The sequence below is a fragment of the Euleptes europaea genome, chromosome 2, assembly GCF_029931775.1.
Source record: "Euleptes europaea isolate rEulEur1 chromosome 2, rEulEur1.hap1, whole genome shotgun sequence".
Taxonomy (NCBI): Eukaryota; Metazoa; Chordata; class Lepidosauria; order Squamata; family Sphaerodactylidae; genus Euleptes; species Euleptes europaea.
This window is the reverse complement of record NC_079313.1, coordinates 98972833-98995950: the sequence shown is the minus strand read 5'-3', so window position 1 is coordinate 98995950 and position 23118 is coordinate 98972833. Positions and strand designations below refer to the sequence as shown.

Here is a 23118-nt window from a genome sequence, read left to right as displayed (position 1 = left end):
TGGCAGAGAAGCAACGTAGAAAAGGAGGGTATGGGGAAGGGCTCAGTGTGAATGGAAGAGGAGGATGGCGGAGGGGTCACTGTGAATGAGGAAGAAGATCGTAGGAGTTTATGAGGCCCTTTCCGTTGGTCTGAAAAAAGTTTGCGGTAGTCGGCAAAAGGTGGTGCCACAGCAAGTTGAAGGTGCCCAAAAACTTGGGGGGTGGGTGGGTGTGTGCTGTGACACAGTACCGTGGGGCTACCCTCTTGGAGTTCCTCAAAGAGTTGGCTGGGGAGGGCCCAAACAGTGGCACTGGAGCATGACTCTGCCAGGCTTCTTTCTCTGCCAGTGCACAAAGCCATGCCCGACAGTCATGAATAAAGGCAATAACTAAAACAATACTTGATGTAAAAATGCAACTCTTCCACCTCCCGGCCCATCCCCATATCAGCTGTACAACAGAAAGGATTAGTCAAAGTAGAATCAATGCTATTCTAGTCGGGCACTGAACAGATGGCCAGTGATGGCTCACACCTTGCTGTGTGCCTAATATTTAAGGCTTGGAAGAAGAATGAGCTTTCTTCTGTATTTTTGATGCAGAGAATTTGGTTGTTGGTGTCTGCCAGATGGCCTCAAATGGTGAAGATGGTATTGCTTGGTACCAAAAAAAGGTCAGTTGCAGGGACTTGTTTTTGAATGTAACAGTGTCATCCATGGGTACACGCTGTCTCTCTTTCTCTGTTGTATTAATTACAATGTATTTTCCTAGGAAGGGTTCAGGGCATGGTAGTGCAAATCAGGGCAGTTTCCACACAGATGTTTTGTTCTGCCTTGGCTGCCTTAGAGCAGGACTGTTTTCAGAGCATCCACAGGATGGCATCCTACTTCTGTGTCCCCCCCCCCACTTTGCTGTGATATTTAGCAAACCTGGTTGGGTGTGATCTTTGTGAAGATAGCAAAGAGCCTTTGGATGCCATGTTAATGGGCAGGTGTTCGTTTTGCCAGTCCCATGTACACCAGTGACACTTTCCTTGCCTTGGCTTTGCAGCTACCAGTCCGCATCCCCCCTCCCTGTAGGGCTTAAAATATTGGGAATTACAAAATTGCTATAATATCATAAATATCTATTGCCATGATCTTAGAATTCCCAGCTTTCATTAAACTCCTAGTGGACCTAGCCCCTTTTAGTGCAGATTTATAAGGGGAAAATTGTAGCCTGCAAGTTTCCCCTTGTAACTCTGCAGTGAAAAGGGATCTAGATGAATTTTGAACAATGAAAGCTGGGAACCAGTAGATTGTGGCAATAAGTTGTAACACTGTAGCAATCTAGCCAGGCTTCTGGTGGGGGTGGGGAAATGGTGGCTGCAGGGGTTGAGGCAAGGAAACTGTAAACTGCTGTCTAGACACTCAAAGAGCTACACAGAAAATAATCTATATGTAGAAACAGCCCAGGAATTGTCAGTCTTGTTGCTGTTGCTGCTGAATTATTGTAGGTGGTTTCTGTTCTTCAGTCTCACTTGATGTAAGACTGTAGTGCAACATGTACATCCCAGTTACAATGTGTGAAAATGATTTGTAATGCTGCCAGCACTGTGTCATTAAGCAGAATACATTCAAGTATTCTTTTTCATGAATAATATCAAATTTCCTCTGTATCTTTAAGTATTTACTGTAATCTTTAAAAACAAATTTAAAATTATGCTGGAAATGGTTTTCTTCCTATATTAGTACAATATTGGAACATTTATTTATTATTTATTTACGTTTTTATAGTCTGCCTTTCTTACTTGGACTCAAGGCAGATTACACAGTGTGAGTCAATACAATCTACAGGACGGGGTATTCAATAAACAATACAATAGGATTAGGGTTGTAGAACCAAATCAGAAATCTAAAAACAGAACTGAAACAAAGCATAAGCCTTAACATGACACCTTAAATAATATAAAAATTACATAGTAGGATTCTAGTTTCAATAAACTAAACAGAGTAGATGTACTTTCCCCTCCAAATAATCTTAAAGTTTATAATTTGAAATAGAGGACTCCTTGGAAATAATTTAGAAGCCTCATAAGTTTGTATTGTTAATTCTCTGGTTTGTTAGAGGGACATGACCAGTAGGTTGGCTGTCAATTTTTTTTCTTTTTTTCTTTCTTTAATAAAAGCAGCTCTTTTTCAGATTGGAGCCTATGACCAACAGATATGGGAAAAGTCTATAGAACAGACTGAGATGAAGGTAAAATGTTTTCTGCAGATAATTAAAAAACTTTTTTTTGTTTATATATAGGTTCCTCACAAGTTACATTTAACAAAAAGCCCTAAACAGGCAGGCAGAAGGGGCCAAACAAACAAGAAAGGGAGAAGCAAGAAAAGAAAGCAGTTGTGTGAAGCAACAATCACTATATTGTTGCCTCAATTAGTGTTACTTTAAAGTATATACACTGAACTGAATATAGTGTTGTTGTTTTTACAGAAATTATTTTTGGGTTCAGTATACAAAAGGAGGGGGAGCAATTTCTTCATAAAGTTGTAAGTGTAGGTGTGATTCTTTTGGGACCTCTCATTTGGGACAGTATTTTATAATTTCCTGGATCTTGGCGTACCAGGCTGAAACAGTAGGGTGGTTCTTCTTTTTTCTGTTTTGGAGCTGTTTTTAATTTGGCAGCCACTGAAGAGTACGTTTGTAAGTTCTTGTCTGATGGAGGAATCCATTTATCACCTACATGTCCCAATAGGATTGCTTTGGCTTGAAGGGGACAGGAATGATATGTTAAAAATGTAGAAAACTGAATGACATAAGTCTAAAAACAAAGCATCGCAAGTAGGACAATGCATACAGAAAACAAGTAATACATAGAATCATAGAGTTGGAAGGGACCACCAGGGTCATCTAGTCCAATTCCCTGCACAATGCAGGAGATTCACAACTACCTCCCCCCCCACACCCCCAATGACCCCTACTCCATGCCCAGAAGATGGCCAAGATACCCTCCCTCTCATCATCTGCTTAAGGTCATAGAATTAGCATTGCTGACAGATGGCCATCTAACCTCTTCTTAAAAACCTCCAGAGAAGGAGAGCTTACCACCTCCCAAGGAAGCCTGTTCCACTGAGGAACCACTCGAACTGTTAGAAAATTCTTCCTATGTCTAGACGGAAACTCTTTTGATTTAATTTCAACCCGTTGGTTCTGGTCTGACCTTCTGGGGCAACAGAGAACAACTCGGCAACATCCTCTATATGACAGCCCTTCAAGTACTTGAAGATGGTTATCATATCCCCTCTCAGTCTTCTCCTCTTCAGGCTAAACATACCCTTCCTGCTGCAGACACCCAGTTTGCCGTCTAAATTGTCCCTTCTGGTCCACTAACCTCTAAATTGTCCCTTCTGGTCCACTAACCCAAAGGGACATGGTTTCACTGCGTGAGTGAGGCTGGAGCAGCTCTGCTCAGCCTGGAATAGGATGGGGGAGGGTCGCTGGCTTGTAGAGCGGGGCCATTGTGGCCCCAGGAAACCCATAAAGGGAGTGGGGGCTGGCTGCCTTGGCTCTCAGGCTAGAGAAAAGCCGTCTGGGGGCCAGATCCAGCCCGCAGGCCACATGTTTGACACCCCTGGCCTATTATATTCAAAGAAACCAACCCATTCTTTGTGATTTACCTTGTAGGGCTTCAAAAACAGACCCAAAAAGAAAGGTCACTTAAAGCTGGACCTAATAGATGTTGACTTGATCCGAGGTAAGTGGTAGAACAATCATATTGGGAGAGGCACTTAATTTGAGTTTAGCCTAGTGGCAGATCTGTGTATGGGCTCTTTTAGTTTTGTCTGCAAGTGGGGGCTCACATGACTGAATAGTCCTTCATCCAATAAAAAAATAAATGTTTAGGGTGAAACATTTTAACTTAGTTTTTCCCATGACATACTAGTTTTCTATGCTGCTGAAAGCAGATCTCTGGAGAGCTGGCATATATATATTTCTGAATAATATGCACGGAGATTGTTTTTAAAAAGGGGACATTCACATTAACTTCTATCTGCAGTCTGAAGTGGTAAAGTCTGGGCAAAGTTTTGCTTCCTCATCCTCTATATGTGAGAATTAGGCCTCTGTAGTGGAAAAAATATCCCCAAATTCTGCCCAAGGTTGCACTTTAAAAGGAGTCTTGGCTTGAGTGGGAAGTAATAAGAGGAGATAGATTTCCTCTTTACTTGCACCTTAACTGACTGTGTCTGTCATGCATGTTTTCTAGGGTCTACATTTGCCAAAGCTAAACCTGAAATTCCTTGGACATCTCTTACAAGGAAAGGGATTGTGCGGGTTGTGTTCTTCCCATTTTTTAGCAATTGGTGGATACAAGTCACATCCCGGCATATTTTTACATGGCTTCTAGTACTATATTTGTTACAAGGTGAGTGGGGGAAAAGAGGTTTTCATTGGATCCCTTGAAGAGAAAAGCATGGCACTTACCGTATATCAAGGTTGCCCAAATTATTTGATGCACTATAACCATCACTTGGTGTACCAGCTGTTCCACTCAGTCTTGCCCAGTTCTCCTTATTACACTTGCCGTCATACATGGCTTTTATCCATGAGGTCCAATCATCCTTGGTACTGTTTTTTTTTTGGCGTGGGGCCCCCTCCTTCCTTTTTTGCTGGCAGAAGAGCTGGCTAATCCAACCCAGATTATAAGCAATATGAGAATGTCTTCTGTTATAACATGGAAATCAACCAGCTCATCACTTTTACTGCTTTGTAGTTCACCAGAGACTCATCTGGTTGGTCAGGGAAAGTGTTAAGCAAAGGGGAAAGAACCCTTGTATGGACTTCTTGGTAGTATACAATACATATATACATGAGCCATACACACTGTTTATCAAACCTTCTAAGAAGTGCCATATGTTAACTACTTTCTATAACAGCTAGGTTATTAAAAATATCCAGACTGGAAGAACCTATTATAAAAAACTCTGATATCCCTTAATTGAAATATAGTATACTTCCTAATGGTTTTTGAGATTATTCCTATTTATTTTGCTACTCCTCAGCATCTGGTCTACAATTTTCTTTAGGTAACCAACTATTACTCTAAACTATGTGTTTAACATGACTACACGCTAAATCTTATATTTGTACTATGTAACCATTTGGCATAAGCATAGAGCGAATCAAATTATGCATTACTGCTTCCTGCTTCCAATAAAACACCTATAAATTCTGCACTTTATTGTTCTTAGCTATTTTGTCAATGATTATTACTTTTTTTAGTCTAGTGCCTCTAGCTCATCTCCTGTGACAAAGAGCTGGTGAAAGCTAACATGCTTGGCTTCCTGTCTCCTCCCCCAACCTTTCTTTCTCATTGCTCTCTCTCTTCATTTTTCTCTTCCATTATCATTTCCAATTTTTACTTTCTCCATTTCCTTTCATTTTTCTCTTTGCCATCTAAAGGGGATCTGATCTCTTGGCTAGAGGGAAACCAAAGCAGTTTGACAGGGCATTAATTACATCATTGTCTTATTTACTGTAGGCCATAAAAACTGGCGTGCATGAATCGGTGCAAGAGACTATGATTCTAGCCACTTATGGGTTGAATAAGGGCCACAACAATATTAATCTTACAGGACCTGCAGCAGCACTGATATCTCTCAATCAGTTTTTCCGTTACAGTGTGGGTGCTTCTATTTGGACTGAGAAATCATCTTCCTTACCATACTCTGTTACATAGACAAGCACACCCTGCTTTGATCTCAGCAGTAGCAGCTTTGCAAATACTCTTGGCTCCTTGTAGACAAGGTCCAATTGCACTGAGTGCAGTCTCTCTATTTCAGCCCTCCCCAGCTCATTAGCTCTGACTGGGTGAGACAGTCACCCCTAAGAGTTTTTAAGACCAAAGGTTTTCTCCTCACAACAAAGTTAACCATTCATTTCTCCTGAAGTGAGGCACCCCTGTCCTTTATTTCATTTCTATGGTTACCCAGGAATCCAGAACCATCACATCAGCTAAAGCAGGGGTCCCCAACGTGGTGCCTGTGGGTGCCATGGTGTCCACCGACACCTTCCCTGGTGCCTGCTAAGTGTTTTTAGAATAGTGGGTGTGGCCTGGTGGGGCTTTCTGATTGGCCACTGGAGATTCTACGGGTGGTGTAGATTTTTTTAAAATCTTGCTTTGGCAGCAGCTTCCACTACAGCACAAGGAACTTCACTGTGTGCCTAAAGGTAAGCTGTGACAGCCATTTGGTGGCTAGCTCTGCCTCCTGCAGCAGCTGTTTTGTTGTAGCCATTGTGTGGCTGCTCCTACCACACTGTCAGAATTCCAAGGGTGCCTGCACCCTCAAAAAGGCTGGGGACTCCTGAGCTAGGGAGAAATTGCTTTGAAATTTTTAGATCTATATGCAGTCTTAACGTGCGAAGTACTGACTGCTTCACTATCCTCTTTACATAGCAGCTTATAAACAGGATATGAGCCAAAATCAGACTGCACAGAAATATGAAGCAGAACAGAAATTGCAAAGAGTATTTGGCAGTGCAAGAGACTAATGACTGAAAACTTCATCCTGCTTTTTACACACTTATTCAATAAAGATTGTCATATGATATATTCATCATAATCAGAGAGGAGGTGTGGGAAGGGTCCCTAGCTCAGTATTAGAGGAAATGCTTCACATGCAGAAGGTCCTGTGTTCAGTCTCCAGCATTTTCTATTTAAAGGCTTAGTAAAGCAGCAGGGCTGAGAGATACTCTTGCCTGAGATGTTGGAGACACATTGCTTGTCAGAGAAGACTGTACTGGGCCAACTCTAATGGTCTACTGTAAGGCACTGTCACATGTGTTTTGGGGAAAAGATTGTCTTTGATACTGCTGTCATTGCAACCACAGTATTAATCACGCAGATCTTTAGAAAATTTACTCCCCAGGTAAACTGAGGGTTTCAAATTGCAGCATTGTACAGATTTTTCTAAGAGGGTGAAATAGTTCCAGATATTCTAGTTTTGATTAGCTTATTTTTTGTCCCTGGTTCAACTTTATTCAGAGATTTCATCCACGTTGTGTTACATGAAAATAAAATTTACATGTTAACGATGAAACTAGCTGTTTCATTCAATTTTATTTTTTTAAAGGAAGCTTGGTGTCAGGAAGCTGTCTTACCTTTAAATAGTAGGTTATTTGACAATGGAAGTCTTACTTTAACTTGTAACACTGCAGCTGACATGCCTGGAAGGAGAACCAGAAGAATTCTTAAACTGCTATTTTTTTAATCACTTCTGTGGAAGTCCATGATAAGATCCTTTGGTTTTATATAAATTGTGGGCAATTGCTCTTTCCAAGAAAGATGCTTATTAAAAAATATATCTAGATCATTAACATTTTCTTCCTTTTTCATTGTTGTGGTCATCCATAGTATGTTCAAGTCTTGTCTCTTACTGAACCATAGTGTTTAAATGTTGCCTCGATTCAGTCCCCTTTGATTACATAAGAAGTGTTTTGAACAGATCTTGTTCCACTGATATATTGTGGTGTTGAGTGGCCCAGTTCTTTCTGTAAGAATCTGATACATACACAGGTTACTATTGTTCAAAATCCAGGAAAAAATGGCTTCTACTGTAGGCATTTTTCAGTCAGTACTGTTGAAAAACAACTTTGTTATTTGTCCTTTTGTTGTTGTAGAAGTTTATTGAACTATTTTAGAGGGCTTTCCAGACTATAGTATTGAATATTTTCATTAATAATGTGCTCCTTCACCCTACCATTCAGAAAATGCAATGCTGCAGGAAGAACAAAATAACATTTATACTTCGGACTGATGCATGGTATGGAATCCACAAGAACTAGGTGGCAGGAGGGGAATAAAAGTATTCACTCTACCCTTGCTCTTTCTAAATGTCATCACTGGTATAGGTACCTTGAACGTTCACACTTTTAGATGCATTCACATGTTTAGAGTAAAGTTGAGAGAAGAGATTCTGTGATCACTAGATTGCTTAGTGATTGTTTGTGTGCACTTTGGTGAAACCCATTTGTGAATCCGGTGAGGCTACTTTTATGGTGAATTATTCTGAGCTGCTGTTTCATAAGGAATTTTGATTGAAATGGGAATTGTTGTGACTATTTGTTAACAACCACATTCTGGCGTTATCTAATGCAGTGCAATTTTTGTTTGTGTCTCATTCCATATCTGTATTTAGAAGCCTTGTCTGTGCTTATTTTCTCTTCAATTTTCTGGCCCAGGTAGGGAAGATTACATGAAACAACTAAGGGAGAGAAGGTTGATGTCATTGGTAGACTAAAACCAGGCTATCGTTTATGACAATTCTCCCCCCCCCCCCCCCGTCTGTCTTTCTCCCTAGTAAATCCAGAAGGGGAAAAGCCAGGGCCAAGTTGCTGACATATGCAGGCCTCAATGCCTTGTGAAATCAGCAGCCGGTGATATCATTCCCCTCTCTCTTCTTACATTCATTTGCATGATTACTGCTCTCAGCTCTAAAAAACATTTTTTATATTTCACACTACTAAAACAAAAAGTTGCCTGGTAGCCAAGTTTGATGTGCTGTCTTTTCAGTTGTAGCAATTGTGTTATACTACATGATGCCTGTTGTGAATGCAAGTGAAATTATTGGACCTTTGTGCCTAATGCTACTGATGGGAACCGTACACTGTCAAATAGTATCTACTCAGCTACCTAAACCCTCAGGGACCAATGGAAGCAGTGCAAGCAAGAGGAGGAGGTGAGGAAAATGACAGTAATTTTTGGTGTGTTTCTGTGTGTGTGGGTGGAGGGAGTCCTTCCCTGTGTTTTCAGTCACATTTAGTAGTCTCTAAATAAATCTATGGTGTGTATGTATAACATAATATGAATTGTGTCCTGTGGCTAATTCTTCCATATTGAAAAAAACTTCTGCCAGAGTTGGCCTTGGGAATGTGTTTCTATTTGTTGTCTTTTGATCGCATTCTAGGAGTTTAGGCAAAGATGGTGACATGAACCCCCAGAAGAAGGTACTTATTTCTCTGGTGAAACTGTAACCTCTTATTTACCATGCCCCCTTTTGCCCTGTAGAGAAGCATTGCAGGGGCTCCAGAATGCCTTGCTTTATATCAGTCTATAGTTTGGTAGAGCCAGGAGTGATGGATAGGAATAAGTCATTGGTAACATGTATGCCAGGGTATGATGCATTTGGACCAAAAATATTCCTTGTTCAGTTTATGGGGACCAGAGTGTACCATGCAGATCTTTTAGTTTTTGGAATAAAAAGAGGTTATGGCCTCTCTGCTACCATTTCTCAGAAGCACGGGGGAAAACCCACTTAGAACTACAAGATTCAGCAATACACAGCTAGAGTTTGGGCCCACATGCTATTGTGTCAGCCTAGTCACATTGTGGCCACAATGGATGGCCTACACACATGCTGCAGATTTCACTGATGTGTCTTTATTCAGCTTCATCATCTCTGTAATTATTTTGGAGGGAGGGGTATTTCTTACCGAACTCAGACTGATGGCTAAAATCTAACTTCTTTTTTTGTAGAAAAATGCGCAAATTTGCAGGAGGTGATGGAAGCAGAGATATCAGTGCCTACACTCCTATTGACAATATCAGCAGAGAAGAAGAGCCTGTAGGGTTGGGATCCAGGATTAGTGACCTCTTTGACACAGTCTTGCACAGGAGGAACAAGGAGGGGTATGTTTGGTGATGTTGGTGTATTGAGGAATTGTAATTGAAATGCTAATTCAGGCTCAGCTATTGATTGCCATGCTGTATGGAACTACTTCATACTAGCACTCATGTGTGGTCACTGTTACGGTAAATAAACACTTTAGGGGTTCTAGTAAGGAGGTATTTGTGGAGAGGGTTTGCAGAGGGATTGCTCATCCAGTCTTTGTTCCAGTTCTGCTGGATTCAGTCTCCTTCTGTCCAATCTTATGAGATGTAAATAATTTATGATTTTTATATATAATTGATTCTGAAGAGGACAGATGTGCTGCTACCTTCTTCCTATGTTTTACTGGGGATAAAGGATCAAGTGTTTATAGGAGGAGGACGAGACAGAGGAACTGGACAAATGTTATTCCTTGAATCTCTCAGAACAAGTCTTAGGCAGGTGAAGGAGATGTTCTTATTATTCATCTCTTAACCTTCAATATTTTAGTAGAATTTAAAACAGTAATGGGGATTTTTTTCCCTGTTCATAACTATTTTAATTGCCTTCTCTTAGGATTTGGAACTTGGCACTTTATGAGTTCTTTTTTTAAAAGAAAAAAATAGTTCTTTTTTTAAAAGAGAAAAGAAAAGCCAGCTGTTTTATACTCAGAATGATTTTGCTGCCTCTCATTTTAAAATGTGTCTCCAAGGAAGACATTCTGTGTGTGGAATCTTCTTCCATAGAATAAAAAGAGGACAGCGGGTAGCAGATAAATGGACTGAAACAGAACACAGCAGTGGTATGAGACGGAGGATTTCGAAATCTGAGTCCAGTCTGCAGCGGTCCAAGGATCATGGGAGAGAGATAGGTGTAGAAAATAACCAGGTAAGATTGGGCTTTGATCCTTTACTTTACCGGATGTCAATGTTCAGACTTTGTACGAACAACAATGCACATCTTAATCTTCCAAAACTTTAATTATGGAAATTGTATACTCTGCAGAGCAGTTTCAATTTACTGTTTTTTTCTGTCTATTGTGCTATCATAACCAATAAATAGAAAATTGCTCTGTATCAATACAAGCAAAACACTGCAAAATTACTATGTGGATGTGAACTATTCTTTATACCTGATGCTGACTAGCCTTTATTGTGACTTGTTCTTTCAGAATATTGACAGACGCTCTGGTGTTTCTGATGAACTTTCAAGTGAAGAGGATGCTGATGCTCTGGGTCAGAGAATTTTGTTGCGCAGAAGTGTCGAAGGTGCTTCTACTGTCAGTGTGAATGAGAATCAAAGAAGGACATCTGTTGCTTCTGCAAACCAGTCAGTATCTCAGGTAAATCTATAGATTATTGTTACAGAAACAGAGATATTAAGGAAGTAATTTCTCAATTTCCAGTTGAGCATAATTTGGGCATGACTTCTTGTCAGAATCAAATTTAACACTGGCTCTAAACACCTGCTTTGTTGCTGCCTTAATGTGTTTTGGTAATTTAGAAATATTTGGAAACTAACTAGATAGGTAATCTGGGACTGGCATGCATTAAGCACCTTTCTGATTTTATAAAAATAAATAAAACTAATTGGGAATATTCAATACTGATAACAAAATAGAAATCACAGAACTGACATTAGCATATCAAAGATAACTCTTCAACAATATGAGGGATTTTTCTTAGTAGCTTATAACCAAAGTGGTAAAGGCAAATATGGGGTAGACAAAGCAATAACCCCACATTTATACAATGACATAGTTATTTAAAGAGCAGGCAAGAGGATAAGGATACAAGTACTCTTCTAGGTGACATTCAGTCCATTCCTGAATGCGGGGGTGGGGGCACTTAGGCAGCGGCCGGTAACGGCGCAGCCATGCTGCCTCCTCAGAGGCTTCCAAGCTGCCGATATTAAAATAAAAGGGATTTAAAATAGAAAACAGGCGAAATGCCTCCATTGAAAAGAGTGAGTCTAAGCCACCAAAAACCAGCAGCTCTGCCTCCAGGAACACCCCGGGCATGCTGGCGCGGGCTCCCTCTTCCTGGATTTCACTGCCGGTGTCGCAGTTATGATGGAGGAGCCCTGCACAGCAGTGAGGCTTACTGGTGCCAGCGTGTTTTCTCCCTCACCAGCGCAGGCGCCACTTTATTCCATGATAAGGTGGCACCTACGCCGGTGCGGGATCACACCGGCTCCAGAAGACCTTTAGCCCCCCACTTCAGGATTGCAGCCATTGTCTTATGAGAAGTTAAAATTAAAAGTAAGATATCTAAGATTAGATATTGAGTATTTCTAGCTGTCAGGAGATCTTTCCCAAAACAAAATTTCCTGCAATTAGCTAGAACAGACTATTCTGGCAAGCTGCTTGGAAGAATTTTTCTCCTTGTAGTGCCCATGCCCAAGTTGATTAGATACGCTGAATCACAGCATTTTAAGCTGTGGCACAGCCCCTCTGGAATAATCTACAAAGGAAGTTAGGACAGCATTTACTTTGGCATGCTTTTGAAGGCAGTGTAAAGCAGTTCTATTCATGAGAGCTTTTTAAAGGCAAAGGATGAAATCTTTGTCTGATGTTTATTTTTTGAAGTTTATAATTTGAATTGTTGGTTTTATGTTTTCTTTGTTTATATTGTGTTAAATGTTTTGTGCAGTGCCTGTCTGACACATGTGTGGGCTGCCATGTATCTGTGTGGACAGAGGGAAAGGTGGGAAAGGTTTTTAATAAAGGATCTGTTGGCTTATAGCTGCATGGAAAGCAAGATAGTCTCCTAAGAAGGGTACTGGTTTGGTTGTCTTCACAGAAAATCACCTGGCTGTTTGGATGACCTTGCATTCCATGTAATTTTTAAACCTAAAAAAGCAATCCATGTTCAGACTGCTTAATGCTGAACCTCTTCTTGGGATCTCAGTTTAGTTACCTTTTTGTTGTGCAGCTCTGAATAGTCAAGAGGTATAGGCAGCAATATGTGCGTTGTCCAAATAGAAGTTTATCTAACAGAGCCTTTACAGTAGTACTTAAAGCAAATGTGCTATTGGTTATTCTGGATAGGATATTAGCAGGATAAGAAGATAGATATGTAGAATTGTTGCAGTTCTATTATGTGGAAAACATTTTGATGAAAGGTTGGAAATAAGGCAAAAGCCTAGGAAGAAATAGAAAGTTGGAAATAAAATAATAAGGTGTGCAAAGAAAGGATAACAGGGTCAGAAAGTGTAGTGCTCTTTGTATAAAAGAAATAGGACAATGAGGTAGACTATTTTATCTTGAATAAAGCATAAACCTGTGTTAGTTACTTTGCGTTCTTCTCCCTTTTTAAAGTTTCCCACTTATTTTCTTTTGTGTTCTGAGTCAGGTCAAGGAAGCCATGAAATCTATGCAAGACTCTGACAGTGTATCGGACTCAGAATTAGACACAACAGTTCTTCAAGAGGTATCTGTTCTTCAAGAACTCCAGTAATTACAGTATGTAGCTTGAAGCAAAAGCCTGGATTCAAGAGGTCATGCTGGTGTTATTTTGAAGTGTTGGATTTTCTTTACTGGCTATTCTTAAATGACCTGGCTCGCATCACGTATACCTCCGCCTTGTCAAATGGCAGGCTGTGGGATCAAATGTCACTTTCTGTCATTGTTTGCACTTTGCATTGTCTGAAAATACACATTGGCCACTTTGAATTAAAGGTTTAGGGAGGTTAGATTAGTGTGTGGTTTTCAATTAATGTTGCACTTCTGGATAGATGCCTTAGGGTATATCTGTGTTTAATTGAATATTCCTTGTTCTTAGTCCTAATACCAGACAAAGGGGTGTTGTGTGCATAGGTTGGGGGTAGATGAAGGAAAGAACAAACAGTAATGCTTTCCTTATATCAACTAAAGTTAGTTTAAAAAGCTATTATTTTGTTATGTACCCTTTCTTGTTTATACCTAGTCAGGTTTTTTTTTTAACAAAACAACAGTATTACATATTAAAGAATTATATTCTACTTTTATGTTTTGGGTGGAAAACATGTCATTTCCTATATTATCACAGACTCTTCAGTTTAAAGTGATGTAGGAAGGCAAGAGGATTGGTTTATTTGTTTTTAAGCTTTGTAAATGAGAGTGTTTCTGTTCAATCCTGTTTTGTGTTTTTAAATATTGAATCTACCAATACATTCCATTTTGTTAAGGCACTGCATTAACAACAGAAACCCACCCAAAGAGATTTGTAGCAGCTAAATTTGAAGGTTTTTTTTTTAAAAGCCATTTTTTATTTTTCACAAAAACAACATTAAAATCTCTGCCAGACTAAAGCCTCCACCCATTTGGCATTTGGATATCATTTAAATACTGGCTTCACTCTTGTGTGCTAGAGTTCTGATGATGTTGCTAAAACAGAAAATCAGCTGCTACACTCATGCAGAGAATTGAGCTACAGATTTTGTTTGTTGGAAAATAATTTCTAGGTTAGGAATACTTGCTTGGTCCCCTGTCCTAAACAACCTATGTCAACATATTGTGGTGTTCTTAAGTGGCTATAATAGCTACATAGGAAAGCATGTGGGAGTGACTGAGTGTATTCTGAGACATGAATGCACCAGTTGGGTACAAATGGCACTTGCCAAATACAGGTTCACCAGATCCAGCACAAGTTTAGCATCGAAGGAGTCTCTGTTCTTTCAGAATAGTGGTATGGTTTAATGTCAGCATGTCCTTCAGCATCATTGCACCACGGGGTTCTTTAGCGGCTGTGGCGCATGTGTGTGCAACACAAGGACTATCGTAGGATTGGGCTTCAGTTGTTCACACCGTTGCAGTTTAAACAACTGTAAATTGGTCTAGCTCAGGGCCTCGTTAAGGTTCACAGAAATTAAGGCACTGATCTCCATTGAATCAGGATTGCAACAGCTACCTTCTCAACATTTCCTTATAGACCAAACCTCAGTTTAGTAGTGGAGGATCTCGGAGTGGCAGCGTATCCTGTAGAGACTCAGAAAGCACCCGTCATGGTTCTGAAACAGAGGATGTGCTGTGGGATGACTTGCTTCATGGGCCCGAGTGCCGCTCTTCCTTTACCAGTGACAGTGAAGAAGCCAAGGGGAAAGAAGGCAGGGGAAGCAAGCGTGATCCGAAAGAGGATGTTTTCCAGCAGGTGTGTATCATGCAAAACATCTTTTATTATTTGTGGATGTGATTTACCCACATGAAAAATGAGAGTCAAACTTTCCTGTGATGGTTTCTCTACCATCAGGGAATTCTGTGCATTCATGTCTCTTCACCATGCCATTTATCTGAGGGTTATTGTTACCTTGTTCGGGTTTGTTGTTCTGCTTATGGGTATATCCAAGCAGCTGAAAGTGTAGCATAGTTAACAGTGCCACAAAGTGTTGGCTTGGATTCTAACCACCACAAGTGGGCTTGTGCTAGTGGAATGTGACTCCCCACTCCCACTCACTGCAGCCTTTTTTTGCTCTCTGAAATCATGCCCTTTTGGGTTAGTCGACCAGAAGGGACAATTCAGAGGGCAAACAGGGTGTCTGCAGCAGGAAGGGAGAATCTGCATAAGTTGCACTCCCCTTTTTTTGCAAACCAAAATCCCATTCAGTTGGAGAAGCTGCCACTGTGCCCATGGAATGGGACTGTAAGATCCAAGCCTAGGTGTGTTAACTTGGACATACTCTTTATGAAGATCTACAGAATGCAAGATGTGACTTAAGCAAAAGTGTCCTTGAACAATGGCTATGTCAAGACGAATTCAGGATCTTGGTCCATAGCAGTGATCTTCAGCTTTATGGAACCTGAAATGACTCCTACATTCTGACAGAAATATCCCCTGTAGGATGATGTCCTTCAACATTCTTACTAAGGGACTTCATGAAGGGATTTCAGTGCTTGTTACTATTTACATTATGGGAAAAATCTAATAGGCGCTTCTGACAATAGCGTCACCACAGCACCTAGTACCCAAACAGTTCAGAATTTTACTGGAACAGAAGGAAGACCTAGTCTTGCCCTACTAGGCCATAACCAACAACCAGCCTAACTAGTGAAGTGAAACAAAAGCAAAGACTTTTTCCTCATAGGATCATGTTAAAATAACTATATGATACAATAAGGGAATATCAACAAATTCACAGTACCTCATAATATAATACAGAATATGGCTTCAAGGTACATTTTCTTCCTCAGAACCACTTGTTCTGGCTGCAGAACACAAGTCCTGCTTCTTCCAAAGTGAGTGCTCTCATCTGGGAGGGGAATGAATGCAAGAAACTGGACTTGTCCGTGCTGGAGATTAGCGGAATCATCATGAGCAGGGTAAGAGGTCACGTTCATCAAATGAACACTTGAGGAAAGAAGTAAATTATGACCCTTATTTGCTCTGTATCCTGGAATGGGTGGGATACACTATGGCTGCAATAGAGGCATAACCAAAAATACCTTGCTTTGCTACCCAGCCATTTTGTGTTTCAGTAGCCTCTTGCTGAAACATGGCTAGCAGAGGGTATATGAGAGTGTGGCATGGTTTGCAGCAAAGCTTTGCAGGATTTAGTGGGTGCAGGGTTTTGTTTTTTTACTCTTATGTGTTTAGATCATCCTTATTGTGCAAAATCATTAATGGTGAATATATGGTCGCCAAAGATGAGGTTTTCTTGTTAATTGCATGTATTTATGAGGCCCTGTTAATAGGTAAGATGCTTTAAACTGGAGTTTGCAGTACTGAAAGGATTTTCTCTTTGATACCTGATTAGCACTCATTCTTAAAAATTAGCTGTGGCCTGTTTACAGTCTGTAATTTTGCTGTTGCTTTCTTAACCAACAGGTCAATGCCTGTCAGCAAGGATCGGGTTATCAGTGGCTGGGAAATATTGTTACAGTTGGTTTGGCATTCCTTCCGTTCCTCTATCGACTTGTCCACTCAAAGACCCTGGAACAGTTGTGGTCACTTTCTTTAAATGAACTTCTATTTATTTTTTGTGGGGCCCCCACAATCCCTCTTGTTGTCCTCCTTGCAACAATTATCTTCCTTGAGCGGCTGTGCCTCACCTGGATGTTTTTCTTCATGATGTGTGTTGCCGAGAGAACATATAAACAGGTTAGTCTGAGCAACCAAGAGGTTGAGAAAAAGTTAGGCTAGAACTGGAATCACAAAGCCTTTTGTATCCCCAGATAACACCTGGTACTACAAATTGTGTTCTTACATGTTTCTCCCCTTCCTGCAAGTGGCAGATTTAGGTGGAAGTTGAAACCTGTCAAGTCACATTTCACATCTTGTGGTCAGGTTGTTCCTAACTTAATGTGTGAATATTATTGGTAGTGTGATAGCCAGGCCTCTGAAATGTGATGTTAGAAAGGGATCTAGAGCAGTTGCTTGATGGTAACAATATAAGGTTTTTCATATTTGATATTAATTTTTTGCCAGCGATTTTTGTTTGCCAAACTTTTTAGCCACATTACCTCTGCTCGGAAAGCCAGGAAGTATGAAATCCCTCATTTCAGACTGAAGAAGCTGGAAAACATTAAGATGTGGTTATCACTTCGCTCCTACATAAAGGTAAGCCTGAGCTAAGTGCACTGGTTCTCAGCCTAAAGCAGAAGATGGAAGCTGTGGGTGGTTTCTCGAACTATTGGGGAGATTATGGTGTTTCAGTATGTATTGGTATTGCTCCCTGTGGCCCTCTCCTCTGAACTCATTCACTTCCTGTGTTCCCATTCAACATCTTGTTTGGCAGAGGCGAGGCCCGCAACGATCTGTTGATGTAATTGTATCCTCCATCTTCTTACTGGCTCTTTCAATTGCTTTCATATGCTGTGCACAGGTAAGAGTCCCATAATTGTTTAAAACAGTAATATTTACTTGCAAAGATAATTTTGCTTCTTGAATTAGAGGCAGATCAAGCACTTGAGACTGAATAATGTGTATTATACCACTTTTCACTTGGGATCCCATGTGAAAACTGTTGTCCATTTGAAAAGCTTACCACATCAAAAGGCTCCCAGCCTTGCCTTCCTTTTGATATGGGGCATTTTCTATGGGATATGATTTTCACATGGGAGCAAGTTTTCAATTAAAAGTACTATAGGTCTACTGTGCAGGGGAACTAAAATGCTATCGTCCTTGTATACGGACAGTCTCTATAACCTTTGATACTTGTTTAGAGGCCCTTATATTTAGCCCTACAAGTAGCAGGTATCCTAGTTGCCAGACTGTGTCTCAAAGAAATGCATTTTGAATTGGCTGCAGTACATACACTAAGGGAGAAGCACTCAGCCAGGCCCTTGTTCTTCCAAGAATATATGTAGTTTTATGTAATGTAACCTTGTCTAAAAGATATATTCCTATTGAAAAAGCAAGATCTCTGTATCAGTTGAAGCAAAACAGGCTTGCTGTTGCTTCGATATACCTCATTTCATTACTGTGTGTTCCCTGGAAAGTTGTTTCCAGGCAAAATGGGAAACCATGTTTAAGATTACAAGTTTCTCTGATTTGCCTGCTCAAACTACTTCAGCAGCATTTGCCTTTCCTTTGCCAATAGTTTATGTTCCTAGTTAGCTACTGCTGAGTAGTATAATATCTGTTCCAGGTAAATTAATATCCTCTAATTTTCTGGATCTTTCCTGCATCTCTGTTGTTATAATACCCTGTTGTTATAATAAATAAATAAATTTTATTTGTGGCTAATATGCCAGATTAAACAGGTAAAACAGAAACTGACCATACAGAGTAGATGTTTACAACCAAGGCCAACAAAATTAGGAATCACCCAATTTTACATTTCCACAGATTAAGGAAGTACATTAAGGCGATGTAGCTTCATTGCTACTGCACAGTATTTTGCAACCTGGGTGGTGATTGGTGAGCTGTGTCCCAGCAGAAACCTTTTGGTCCATTCACCCTCATCATCAGAGCCCATTTCCCTAATCAAAGGGTCAATAATATTGACTTGTAGAGGGGACATCTAAAAACATACATGCTCAATGGTTTCCAGCTCCAACCCTGTTATATTTGCTGCTTTCTAATCCTCTCATAGTATGGCCAGTTTTATTGACAACTTAAATTTTATTGTTAAGAAATCACCAATGTTATGGATCCTGGCTTGGAACAAATGAATCGAAACAAAAAAGTGTGTGAGGGCATTTGCAAGGGAGAATCAGCAGGTGAAGAAGGAATTAAATTACCCATCCCTCCTTCTTTTCTCTTACAAATTCCCCTCACCTTGCCAATTTAGGTTACCTTGGTAAATGTGGGTTTGAGGACATGGATTTGCCAAGTTGACATGGTGTTGCACTCTTGGTATCTTTTGGACTGATGTAAACATTATGCTGGCAGAGCAGAATATCTTACCTGATCAATTGTGCCCAGCTCACCATCTCATTTTCTCACGGCTAGGGCTGAGAATATAGGGGAAGAACTGCTGATCTTGGCTAAAAAGAACATGGATGGTACTTCTGCAGGCCAGAATCAAGGACAGCCTGGTGTCTTAGCCAAATACTGGGACATGCCAAATAGGGAAATTAAGAAACCTAGAACAGAACAGCCTTGGGACAGAGACATGCTACAAAACAATATGGCCTCTAGTAGATTAGAACTGGTATAATTCATATCAATAGATGTATGTACTGGGGCCCAGGCGCAAGAAGCTTCTGAGAATGGGAGGAATGTTCCAGCGAGGATGGAAGTGAACTTATAGTTCTAATATGGGTTGGGGGCCAGCAGATAATCATATGTATGAGAAACGTGTAATCATTACTTCCGATATTCTGTGTTATGACTAACATATAATTTTAGAGGACATGAGTATAGATAAATTGGTGGTTGGAGCTGTAAAACAATTCATTAGCCAAGAATGTGAGCCCTGTCACTCTAGTTATTGCCAGAGATATTTCTGAAAGCACAAATTGATCACCACCTTCTTCTGGAAGGAAGCTCTTTTGGCAAGACATTTAATGGGCCCATGTAATTACTCTCCTACAATTATCTGTGTAGAGCGGATGGTTGTTAATCATATTCTATTACATTAGTCAATGGCTGTTACCGCACTAGGTATTCCCAGCGATGTATCAAGAGTTTGGAAATGTTATAAAAAACATCGCTTTAAAAGGGTTTTTGGATACCACGGCTAAAAAATGGTTGGAAGACGTCTTCACAGCTAAAGGGGCCAAAGTGTGAACAGTATTTTTTATAACAGTTTCAAACTCTTAATACATTGGTGGGAATACATAGAAAGTGCGAACAGTATTTTTTATAACATTTCCAAACTCTTAATACATTGCTGGGAATACCTAGTGCGGTAACAGCCATTGTTAAAAATGTTGTTTTATTTTTTAAAAGGCTTTTTTTTCCTAATAGTTTATATGCATACTGTGCCCACAATGAACCAACCACTCTGTTCAGTGTACTTCTTTCAAGATGAATGATATTGGAAATATTAACTAGACTTCTAAGGCTACTAAGAGGCATGCCTAGATTGGAATCAGGCCTGACAAGAATCATCCAGGATAACTGAAACTGGACTGCAAACCTCTTAAGCAGGCCTACCATGCCAGTGCAACATTCACCTGGATGTCTGGTGTAGTAAGCACGGGCTATGAGCCCCATGGCACAGAGCGGTAAGCTGCAGTTCTGCAGTCCAAGCTCTGCTCATGATCTGAGTTCTATCCCGATGGAAGTCGGTTTCAGGTAGCCGGCTCAAGGCTGACTCAGCCTTCCATCCTTCCGAGGTCAGTAAAATGAGCACCCGGCTTGCTGGGGGTAAAGGGAAGATGACTGGGGAAGGCACTGGCAAACCACCCCGTAAACAAAGTCTGCCTAGTAAATGTTGGAATGTGACGTCACCCCATGGATCAGGAATGACCCGGTGCTTGCACAGGAGACCTTTACCTTTACCTTTAAGCACAGGTAGCTGCTTTGCTTGGGTAGCAGGCCATTTTTAATTGTGGTTCTGGGTGCATCTGGGTGGTTCTGGGTGAGTCACACAGGTTTTTTTGCTTCACCAGTACATGTTTAAGTCAGGACTTAGTGGACAAGGAACTATTATTATTGTGCACGCTTTAAATTCCAAATGTGGGAAGGAATCACTCCAATCCTTTTTTGTGCTGTAACAGATGCTACAAAAAGTAATGGGAATCTTTGCTGATTTGTCATATTATTTATCGTAGGTTTTAAAGGGTCACAAGACATTCTTGAATGCCGCTTACAACTGGGAATTCCTAATCTGGGAAACAGCACTGCTCCTCTTCTTGCTGCGCTTTGCATCTCTTGGGTCTGAAACTAACAAGAAATACAGTAATGTTTCAATCCTGCTCACTGAGCAGGTATCTTGTTTATATGCTTAATATATTTATATGCCATGACCACCTTTTCTCTAGCCTAAAAGTGTAACTTGGCCATTTCAGTAGAAACTCTTGCCAGCGTTATAGATGTGTAGATATGGTTTTCTAATGGTAATTTGCCCTAGAAGATCCTTCCATATCATTCATGACATGTTTTATGGAGCATGTGTTTTAACTAGATTTGAATTAGTGTGCCCTCAAACCAGATGCTCCAAGCCAAAGGCCAGGTTTTCTGCCCATAGAGCCACAATTTCACTGTGCAAGTACAGGCATTTATAGCTGGAACAAATTAGTGCTAAGTTTTCACTTCTCTCCATTTTAAAGAAATCAAAGTCTTTGCCTGTATGGCCACAAAGCAATTAGGAGTTGTGCAGGGACTGTTTGGTAAAATCTGAAACCAAGAAGCAGCTGGGCAAATGTACTAGCCCTTGGGGAGTGTGGCTTCCATATAATTCCTCCCCAGCTGTTTTTCTTTTGCACCTACCTACTTCCAGATGCATGGAAGCAAATAGCGTGGGCACAGTCCCATGACCATCTTTGCTAAACTTTTCACAAATGTGGCCTCCTTTAAAACCTTTCAGGCCAGGCCCTTAAAACCATCTCTCTTCTTCATCCAGCCAGGATTAATTTGTAAACTTGTCTTGGACTGTTGTCATTGTTTCTCTCCATCTAATTTGAGTGTTTAGCGATGGGAGAATCAGAGGCATGCTTTGGCATGCAGATAAACGCTGTGTGTTTAAAATATAATTAAAAAGCTCTTTTTAAAGTCAGTCTCAGATGTCTTGCTTATGGCTCAAAGAAAAATACTTTAGTTGCTGTTAAAACACAAGCATTGGATTGCTTTGGTTAATGTCGTCTGCAGCTGGGGACTACTGGCTTTTAAGGGAGGGTAAAGGAAGTTACTTGGGCCACTACTGCACAAAACTGCAGTCTCTATAATTGCAGAACTGACTTGGATTAGTGACTGTGTTGAATAAATGCTTTTAAAAACAATCTATGTTCCAGGTAAATTTATATTTAAAGATGGAGAAGAAGCCAAATAAGAAAGAACAACTCATTCTTGTGAACAATGTCCTAAAGCTCTCTACCAAGCTCCTGAAGGTACGTGGTTAAATTCAATCCAACCCATTGCAGCAGTTTGCCCATTAATACTCCATGGACTGATTTGCAGGTCAGGGATGAGTGACCTTTCCATTATCATATGGGAGTAGAAGCAGAACTGCCACATTAATTTATCTTCTCTTACTGCAGGAGTTAGATACGCCATTTAGACTGTACGGGTTGACAATGAATCCCTTAATCTACAACATTACACGTGTGGTGATCCTGTCCGCAGTCTCTGGTGTCATAAGTGATCTGCTAGGATTCAATATCAGAGTAAGTGCTGAGACAGGCCAATGTAACTGAATGATAATTTTTGAAAGTATGTTTCCTCACCATTCTGTTAAGACTTTGGGAAATAGAATTACTGAGATATACGTATTTTTGTCTAGCCAGGCACAAGTTCAGTTTTTTACTTGGAGAAGACATGAATTTGTCTCATATACCTTCCTTTGAGACTGAAATCTTAGTGCTTATAAAAAAAAAAACCCACCCCAAGTTGACAAGAAACTCTGTGCTTGCAATATCTGCCCCAACTTTGACCTACTAGCTGGAGAATTTAAATTTTTTTCTGCTATTCAAGAGTGCAGACTGCAACTATGTAGAAAACAGCATCAAACCTAGAGTTAAAAAATAGGCAGGGGACTGGTTTGGACACTGGCTAGGTCTGCCACTCAGCTTTTCTGCTGGGGAAGGGTCTTAACCTTTGATCCCAAGGAGAGTCTCACTAGAGGAAGGCAACTACTCTGCCTCCCCCCTCTCACTGCATTCTTCTTTGCCTCCCAAAGTCATGTTCTTTTGGGTCCACTGACCCAAAGGGAAGTGTTGGGGGACAAATTGGAAGTCTGAAGCAGGAAAGGGGAATCGACAAAAGTCCAGCTCCTCTTCTTCACAAATGGGAAAAGCTGTTCTTCTGGAAGACTCTGCTGTGCTGATAGAAGTGGCCCCATAGGAGCCAAGCCCTTGTCTAGGTTATGGGACCACTTTTGCTGGGGTGGGATTTTTACTCAAACTCAATGCCTGCTTTCTCAGTGTGATGGTAATGATGTCCAATTAATTTTTTTAGTTGTGGAAAATCAAACCATGACTGGAAGAACAGAGGC

At 40.5% G+C, this 23118-nt stretch overlaps 1 protein-coding gene across 1 annotated transcript; it reads left to right on the top strand.

Annotated features, from left to right (window-relative positions):
* The first annotated feature begins 587 nt into the window (after positions 1 to 587).
* On the top strand, positions 588 to 23118 carry PHTF1 (putative homeodomain transcription factor 1). Its single transcript, XM_056867537.1, has 18 exons — positions 588 to 650; positions 2159 to 2215; positions 3644 to 3713; positions 4224 to 4382; positions 8529 to 8694; positions 9492 to 9644; positions 10350 to 10491; positions 10775 to 10945; positions 12957 to 13034; positions 14514 to 14732; positions 15770 to 15898; positions 16404 to 16676; positions 17004 to 17135; positions 17314 to 17400; positions 20741 to 20896; positions 21920 to 22015; positions 22166 to 22291; positions 23082 to 23118. Exons 1-18 carry the CDS (start codon positions 606 to 608, stop codon positions 23100 to 23102), a joined length of 2280 nt encoding a protein of 759 aa, XP_056723515.1. The 5' UTR covers positions 588 to 605; the 3' UTR covers positions 23103 to 23118.